This window comes from Myotis davidii, unplaced genomic scaffold (assembly GCF_000327345.1).
Source record: "Myotis davidii unplaced genomic scaffold, ASM32734v1 scaffold473, whole genome shotgun sequence".
Classification (NCBI taxonomy): domain Eukaryota; kingdom Metazoa; phylum Chordata; class Mammalia; order Chiroptera; family Vespertilionidae; genus Myotis; species Myotis davidii.
The window spans coordinates 3,855,223-3,864,654 of NW_006284843.1; the positions used below are offsets into that span (position 1 = coordinate 3,855,223).

At 36.9% G+C, this 9,432-nt stretch overlaps 1 protein-coding gene across 2 annotated transcripts in view; it reads right to left on the reverse strand.

The window, feature by feature from the left end:
• The window catches only part of GIN1 (gypsy retrotransposon integrase 1), a 29,187-nt gene that overhangs the window by 4,432 nt on the left and 15,323 nt on the right, over positions 1–9,432 (reverse strand). The window contains exons 4-7 of one of the 2 annotated variants that reach the window (XM_006755127.2): positions 7,928–8,230; positions 4,546–4,737; positions 4,275–4,451; positions 3,468–3,753 (exon numbers count right to left, since the gene is read on the reverse strand). In XM_006755127.2, the coding sequence (XP_006755190.1) occupies positions 3,468–3,753; positions 4,275–4,451; positions 4,546–4,737; positions 7,928–8,230 (958 nt within the window). The remainder of the gene's footprint in view (positions 1–3,467; positions 3,754–4,274; positions 4,452–4,545; positions 4,738–7,927; positions 8,231–9,432) is intronic. The other variant, XM_015558259.1, reaches the window with a different exon arrangement.

Sequence of the window (9,432 nt, forward strand, 5' to 3'; positions counted from 1 at the left end):
AGAAAATATGTGATATTGAAAAAGACTGCCGATATCACATTACAGTCAAACCTCATTTCTGGAACATCTCCCATCTCCAACAATTCGGTTCTCGATCAAACAGTTCACTGAAAAAAAATGTCTCAGTTGTCAATCAAAACTTTAGTTTTGGACCTTTCATGCTGATACCTCAGCATGTCCAAAAGTGTCTCTCAGGCAACAAAGGACAGAATGCTTTTGTTGCTGTGGAAATCAAATGATTAGCACAAATTTAAAACATAAGGACCATCAAGAGCGCTAATGTTGCCCTAGCCGGTTTGGTTCAGTGGATAGAGCATTGGTGAGAGGACTGAAGGGTCCTGGTTCCATTCAAGTCAAGGGGACATACCTCCTGGTCGGCTGGGGGAGGCAACCAATCAATGTGTTCTCACATGGATGTTTCTCCCTCTCTGTCTCTAGTCCCTTCCTTCCACTCTCTCTATAAATCAGTGGAAAAATATCCTCTGGTGAGGATAAACAAACAAACAAACAAAAAAAGAGTGCTAACGTTGCCAAGGGTATGAAAGTACTCACAATCACAGGCAATTGAACAGGTAGAAAAACTGTTGCTGACTGGATAAACAAAAAGCAGTTAGCCAGTCATAGCACTTCAGAGGCAGTGATATATTAAAATATTCATTTAAGGCCCTGGCTAGAGAGTGGGCACTTGGACCAAAGGGTCCAATCAATGTGTGTATCTCTCTCTGTCTTTTCCCCTGCCCCCCTCCCTTCCATTCTGTCTAAAATCAATTGAAAAAAATATACTTGGGTAAGGATTTTTTAAAAAATTCATTTAAGGCTATTAGGGGATGGTTCAATGAATTTAAGAAGCATTTATTTATAGATTAAATAGTACATTAGACAGGCACTTTATATAAGAGGGGTTAAAACGGAATCATTTGGGGGTCTGGAATGGATTAATTCAATTTACATTAGTTCTAATGGAATAAAAGGATTCAGTTCTCAAACAAACTGCTTCTTGAACAGCCTTCTGAAATGAATTAAGTTTGAGAACTGAAGTTCCACTGTATTTTGAATTTCTGTAAGAGAAACATAAAAAGGACTAAACAGTAATCACGAACCAGATTCCAAGATGGCCAGATCAACACTTTCTTGGTTAACAACAAAAACAAGTTTACCCACCAATCTCAGGTTCCTTATGTGTACACTAGTACTAAAATTGCAACTTCTTTTATATACTGGAAAAAGTCTCTGCAGAGAATTCAAGCAAGCAGCAGAGTATACAGCCTCTGTTTAGAAACTGTTCTACACAACTGGATTCTAAAATATTCAGGAGTAGCAAAATGCTTGGCTTGTTTCTTTGGCAAGAGCAAATTGCAAAACGTTGGAACAGATCCTGAAACGGGAATACTTTAAATATAAATTTTGTATTAATGAGGTTAACACATTAGAAAGAAGCTGAATGTCAAAGGTTAAGAAGAAAATCATGCTAAAGAAGAAAGGAAACGTACCCGCATAAAGTTTTTCTACTTAAATTGCAGAAGGAAGAAATAATACAGGATAGCTCAGAATTAAGAAACACAAAAAATAAAGTGCTTATCTTCTAACAAAGAGAATGAAGGTACCATGAGCTTTCAGAATTCAAACAGTTCAAGAAAAGATTACTAACAGAGCAACTGGATCTGTCACAAGCAGATGGAAAGGCACTACGAGCTTCTAATATGAGAGCTGTGACCCACATCAGAACCACAGTTGAGCTATTACTGAGCAAACAGACTCCAAGAGCTTCATCTATCTATATATATAAAAGGCTAATATGCAAAGTGTCTCCACGGGAGTTCGACCGGGAGATCGGAGTTTGATCACTCACTATGACGTGTGCTGACCACCAGGAGGTGGTGTGAAACGAAGGAAGGCCCCGGCCGGCAGCTGTAGAAGGAAGACCCCAATCAGCCCTGATCGCTGGCTAGGCCTGGTGACCCTACCCATGCACGAATTTTGTACACTGGGCCACTAGTATCCTATCTAATAAAATAGTAATATGCAAATTGACCATCACTCCAACACACAAGATGACTGCCCCCATGTGGTCAAAGATGGCCTCCACTATGTGGGCACAATGGCCGCCACAAGATAGGTTGCATGGAAGGGAAGTTGTGGGTGATCAGGCCAGCAGGGGAGGGCAGTTGGGGGTGACCAGGCAGGCAGGCAGGTGAGTGGTTGGGAGCCAGCAGTCCTGGATTGTGAGAGGGATGTCCAATTGCCCTCGAGGGGAGCCAGATTGGAGAGGGTGCAGGCTGGGCTGAGGGACATCCCCACCCCATACATGAATTTTGTGCACCTGGCCTCTAGTATATATATAAAAGCCAAGCGACCAGAACACCAGAACGACTAGAACGACCAGTCACTATGTCGCCCACTGCGGTCAGCCAACCAGCCCAATTGGGGGGCAGCCTCCGATCTGCCCCTCCACCCCAATCGGGGGCGGGGGTGGCTGGCCAACCTCCTATGGCCCCTTCCCCTAGTCGTCCCCACCCCCGGTCGCCCCCCCAATCGGGGGAGGTGGCCAGCTGGACCCCACCCATGCATGAATTCGTGCACTAGGCCTCTAGTGTCCTATAAAGTGTAGGTTATCTGGTGCTCTTCTAATTATTAAGACTGTTAGAGAACTCAGCTATTTATACTGTTTAAAACTATACTAAATTGTATCTTCCATAAATTGTTATTCATATTCAAATAATATTGATGCTTTATCTTTCTTTATGGAAAAGACAAAGTTAAATGGCTAAGGTATCAATGAACTCCCGCTCAGTTATCCAACTCAGAGAAATTCTAGGGAGCAGATACACTAGGACAAAACAAAAGTCTCACAAAAGTGGGATTTAATCTGAAAGCCATAGCAAAAGGTCATTCAGCTCTAGTCTATGAAAGAAACGGTTAAAGGAATCAGGATATCTTGACTGCTCAGAACCATATCTGGGGGAATATATAACTTTGTTTAGGGTGTTATCACCTCTTCTTATAGCACCTTATAACACTCGGAATACACCCCATTCTGCCCTCTCCCCATACCCACCTGACTATGATGCAATGTTAAAAACTAATCACATTTCTTTTAAGTCCTCTAATAAATTTATCTCACAACAGGATTTTGGACAGTATGTTTGTTTTTGACATTATCTCATGCTAAAATGAGACACAAAGTTGCTCATAAAATACTGAATATGAAAATAGAGAACACATTAATTCTTCTGTGAAACGGCTCAGTATCTCCCACATGAACTATGGGAAAGTGTGAGAAGCACACTAGCAATCAAAATAAAATCTCTTTTAAGCCTGATGGTTCCAGAAGAGATATTCTAATAAAACAGACTACCTGGGATCTAAAACTCTACCAATTTTATAAAAATGAAAATGTGTGGGTTTTATTTTTAACTTCTCTCCTCATTCAAAGAAAGTAAAAGTATAGAGAAGTGACAGATATTTACCTTGTTCCCTGGATTCTCTTACATAGGGCTTAAGGTGAGACATTTTGATAGGTCTTTTAAGCCTAGTCCCAGTGTTGTCTCTCAGAACAGCACATCCACTTTCTGTAATATAGTCTATGACACAAGGACCAACCCATTCCGACTGGAAACGACCATCCTTCCACCAGTTTTTCCTTTGCCTTAAAACTTCATGACCCACTTTTAGTTGAAATGGATTTAACTGCTTTGGTTTCTTTTTAACAATGATTTTGTTTTTATGAGTTTCATCAACAGTGTTATTCTCCATCTACAAGTATGGGGCAGGAGAAAAGAGAGAGAGAACAAAGGGGATGAAAGAGCTATAGCTTCTTGAAGGTAAATGCAGATAATAATATAAATAATTATTTATTCAGATGCTACTTCAAACTTAGGTATGAGTCCCACTTAATCCTTAAAACAATATTTGAAAGTCAGCATTACCCCAACTTTACAAACAAAGTCAACTGCGGTAGATTAAGTAATTTGCCCAAGTCAAACAACTGGAAAGCAGTAAGATGAGGGATTTGAATTCTGCTCTACTTGATTCCAAAATGCATGTTTTTCCTATAACTGTCTTTCAGAATTTCATAGCTAGTAAGCACCATGTTTAATCAAGACAAGCAGAATTTGGTCGAAAAAGAATTGGTTTAAGGATGTATCAGATTGTGTGTGTGTGTGTGTGTGTGTGTGTGTGTGTGTTTGTATCCGTGTGTGTATATATGCAACAGAATTTTGAAATATCATTTTATAGATGTTTCTGTTATAGAGTTTTCTATTAAATAGAATCACCTGGCCCACTGAAGTTGTCTTATTCTCCATTATTTTATCAGCTTCTTTAATTGCACTTAGAATTTTGGCAAACATACTTGAATCATCACCATCCACTTCATGGAGAACATCTAAAGTCTCAGGCATATAAGGATTTCGATTAAACATTTGAAAGTATGGCGTATTTTTAGTAGGCTCCTGTTTTAAGGAAAATAAACAACTTATAATGAAACACTTATTTGGCAAGAAATACTCATAACTTAAAAGTATAGAATTACAAAAAGGCACATACCAAGTGAGTTACATTGAAGGCAAATGAAACAGCTGACAGGTGATCATCCCAGTTGTTTGGGTAGTCAGTACAGTGTTTGGAAAGAAATGTTTTGATGGTGTTGGGTATACCTTCAGTCTGGTTAACAGCTTGAGAGGCATGAGAAATTACAACTTGCTTCATGCCAAACAATCCACACAGCTCAATATTGACCTGAAAAATATATAAAACAAAGCTGACTTTAACATTTTATTTTCCCTTAATTAAAAGGTTTCAAAGAAATTGAAACCTGCCTTTTGCATTGACCATGGCCATTTTATATAAAAACATCTATTTTTTATTTAAAATAATAATTATAATTTATTGAGTCCTGACTATGTGCTGGTCAATGGACTAGATGCTTTACATTGTTGTCATTATACATTACGACAATCTAATAAGGTAATATTAACACCATTTTAAAGATAAGAAGCTGGAGCTTTATAAGTATAGTGCCTTGCCAGGGACACACATACATCAAGGAGTGGAAGAACAGAATTTAACATCACCTCTGAGTACAAATAACATTTTAATCCAGTAGATAGTTTCTAAAAAACACCAGGTCACATAATCCAATTATCAGCTACATGACCTTGGCCAACTCACCAAACCTCTGTGTACTCAGTTTCATCTGTAAAATCAGGAAAATCCCACCCAGGATTCTTTTTAGAATTAAATGAGTAAATGTGAAGACTTAAAACAGTTCTTGGCAATTTATAACTCTTAATGTTACTATTATTGTTGTTGTAATGTACACGACCTAAAGGAAGTCAAAATGAGTTGAGCCCTGCCCAGTGTGTCTGAGATGGTTGGACGTCATCCTGTGCACCTAGAGGTTGCCCGTTTGATTCAGGAGGCACCTGATTGATGCTTCACTCTAACATCAATATTTCTCTCTCTCTCCCTTCCTCTCTCTCTAAAAAGAAAATCAATAAAAAATCTTTTTTTAAAGTTACAAATGCAGTCGTTGGGCTTTTAATAGTTGTTGGGTGGACTCAGCTGGTACTAGTTTTATGGGGTTTTTTGCCCATTACCTTTCCCCTCTTTCTGACTAAAATGTAGACTTTGTGGCATGTGCTCTGGCAGCCATACTGGAAGCACAAGCTTGACAGTCACCTCCTAAAGCTAGAAGTATCAGTTCCCAATGACATTCAGAGTTACCCTTCCAACCTGGGCCTTCTTTTACCTGAATTTTTATCCTGGGAGGAAGAGAAGTGTTCTGTGTTACTTGCAGCTGAATACAATTTCTAGCTAATACTGGTATACTATGTAGCCGTAAGCTATCTCCTTTTAATTAAAAAGTAACTAAAAAGAAATCCCAGAGAATAGGTATATTTGGGTAAGTTTCAATCTGGGGTCATAATCAATGGTTTTAAGTGGCACCTTTGGAATGGCTTCAACTTCTTTCTTTCAAGAAATTTCCTAGGAATGACCCAGTGAATCCATTCGTGAGATGCCATCTTGATAACCTTACCCCAATAGCCTCTTTTTTCTTCCCATTAAACCAGACATCCCACTAGTGGTTACAATTTTGGTTTTCCATAAGACATATTTCTAAAATTAAAGAAGTAATTTTACATTTGAAAATGTTTATTCTCTCTTCCTCAGAGACTTACAAAAAAATCTATATTTTATTGAATAACAATTCAGCAAATATTCTAAGCCAAGTTACGATAGAAACATGTATTTTCATCCAACTATATGATAAATCTCCCACTTTGTGTACACTGTTCTAATCTTATTACAACACTTTACCAGTGTTTTCTGTATTTGCTGACAAAATAAAACATTTGGTAATCATTATGCTTTCTTTGTAATACTTAAGCCATTTAAATCACAGCAAAAAGAACACATTTTCCCAACCATGTGATTTTTAATTTTTTGTATTATTTAACCTCTTAAAAGAGACTAATAAGTACTTATTGTTACTTTTGGTAAAATTTTCAAAATGCTGGACTGATTATCACATGATTTTAAACATGACTGGAAAAACTGCTGGTGATTCATATTGGCTTTATGCTGTCATTATTTAATTTCTTGAAGCAGTATATGTACTTAAGGTGAGGCTCCTCATTAATAGAAGTAAAAGCAAATATTTCCAAATAGTATACTTTATAATTTTTAATTTTGGTGGCCAATTTCCTATCAGATTGGATTAGTTCATATTTATTCTCATTTCATTAATGTGTCTATGAAAGATCTAATGCCACAAATTAATTAGAAGTGTCAGCTCTATCATTTTCTTGTGGTTGATAGGTGACTGCATTATTGATATTATCATGTTTTATTATAAGAAATTTAAGCCACCTGGCTAGTCTGTGAGGATTAGCTTTGCTGAAAATTACACGATAGCCATAAATTCAATTATTGCTGAAAGCAAGAGACAAGGAACCACTGAAGATTCCTATATATTGAGGATTGACTCTCACTTTTCTCTTATGATACCTTGGCACAGTAGGTGTGACACACAATCATTTGTCTTATTGACTCAAGATGCAATTATCAATCTGTCCACATTATTAGTAAAGCTGTATTTCTTTCTTATTAGATAAAAAGAAATATAAACAGAATTTCTAATATTGTCATCAAACAAAACAGGGTCTTATATACCCTATTTTGCATATCACTGCTGTGTCAGTCAAGGTAGTCAAGATTATGTTGCAATTACAAAACACATTCAAGTTTCCGAGGCTTAATCCAACATTTTTACTGTTTGCTCATTCAAAATCAGAGCTGTAGGTCAAAATGTCTTTCCAAAGCAACTATTCTCCACTAGGTGCCCCAGCAATTCTGGATGAGAGAAATTCCATCACTCCCCAGTATAATATCTGGAATATTCTGTCAGTTCTCCAGAGAAAAGAGTAAGATTGGGGGATTGAAGAATTAAGCACTAGTTTTTCACTACCTCGGGCTGTAAAAGTGGCGCACATCCATCCACTCAATTTCTTTGGCTAGATCTAGTTACTTGGGCTTCACTACCTGCAAAAGTCTAGAAGGAGCCATCTATATTTGAAGACTAGGATAACTAATTCTTGCTGAGCACTAGTAATTTATATGACAAAAGCAACAGACAATTATGCATATTTTAATCACTAAAATTATAAAAGCAATTTGATAATACATATAAATTGAAAAATTAAGAAAAAAATCTATAATCTCATTCCTCTTAAAAATAATTCCATGGTTAACCTTATGGGTTTTTATTTTAGTGTTTTAATACCTATTTTTTACATAATTATCTATGTCAGTAAATGAATATGCAATATATATGTAATAGAATTCTTTACTCAGATTTTTGTGTTTGTATAATCCTCACCCAAGAATATGTTTACTGATTTTAGAGCTTAGACCTCAGCTGTCTTACCTGACGAATGAACTCATCTCTGTGATCCATTATTATTTTCTGAGGAGGTCCATATAAGAAAAATACACTGATAATAGCTTTAGAAACTTCTGATGCTGAAACATCACACAGAGGCAAAATCACAACCCATTTTGTGAACAAATCTGTCATGATCATAGTATATACATGACGTCTGTTGCTTATATGAAATGGGCCCATTAGATCAACAGTAACTATACTCCATGGATTTTCCACCTTGAGGTGCTGTTTAGGTGCTAGAATAACTGTATTTTTTGCCACCTGACAATGACGACAAGCATATACCTGCAAAACAGGCACACAGTGAAGAAAAGACATATAAATTTTAATATATTCAACATAATAAAAGCAGTCTTATAAATCTAAAACTTTAATAGTTAATAGGTACTTTGTGTATTGAAGAAGAAATTTTTGGATTATTCTAGAATAAAATAAAACCTCCTATTCAAGATAATAAGTAAATATTAGTTGCTATACTATTCAATGACCATCTTTTTTTTTAAAATATATATTTTATTGATTTTTTACAGAGAGGAAGGGAGAGGGATAGAGAGCTAGAAACACCGATGAGAGAGAAACATCGATCAGCTACCTCCTGCACACTCCCTACTGGGGATGTGCCCACAACCAAAGTACATGCCCTTGACTAGAATCGAACCTGGGACCCTTGAGTCCACAGGCTGCAGCTCTATCCACTGAGCCAAACCGTTTAGGACTTCAATGACCATCTTAAGGGGTTTTACTCAAATAGAACATAATTCTGGTTTACATTCAATAAATATTTATGAAATGAATATATCTTAAGACAACTTTGCTATAATTTGAAATCAGTATGCAAATATATAATAATTTCTATAAGCAAAAGGTTTTTTTAAAAAATTATCACTCCAATAAATTAATTTATACATCTACTTCAACAAATGTTTATTAACACATAATTTTATTCAAACAATATTTATAGATACCAAAAATTCCTTTAGGTCCTGGGAAAAGAGAATGGACAAAAACAAAACCCATGCTATCATGGAGCTCTCATGTGAATGAGATGAGATCAATTAATGAACTTATGGATGGTGTCATTGCTCAACATATTTCTGGAATTGCACTTTGGAAACTAGTTTTAAACCAACCCCTAAACAAAATTTTAAAACAATCTTATTCAATTATAGTCACTTTTTTATAGGTTATTTTTTAGAGAGAGGAAGGGGAAGGGAGGGAGATGGAGAAGAAGGGAGGGAAGGAAAGAGAGAAATATCAATGTATAATTAATTTTTATCATAAGTTTTATTTTACAACTTATATACAAACTAGAGGCCCAGTGCACAAAAATTTGTGCACTCGGGGGTGGGGGCGGTCTCTCAGCTCGGCCTGTGCCCTCTCGCAGTCTGGGACCCCTCAGGAGATAACAACCTGCTGGCTTAGGCCTGCTCCCGGGTGGCAGAGGGCAGGCCCAATCCCTAGGTGCAGCCCCTGGTCGGGCTCAGAGC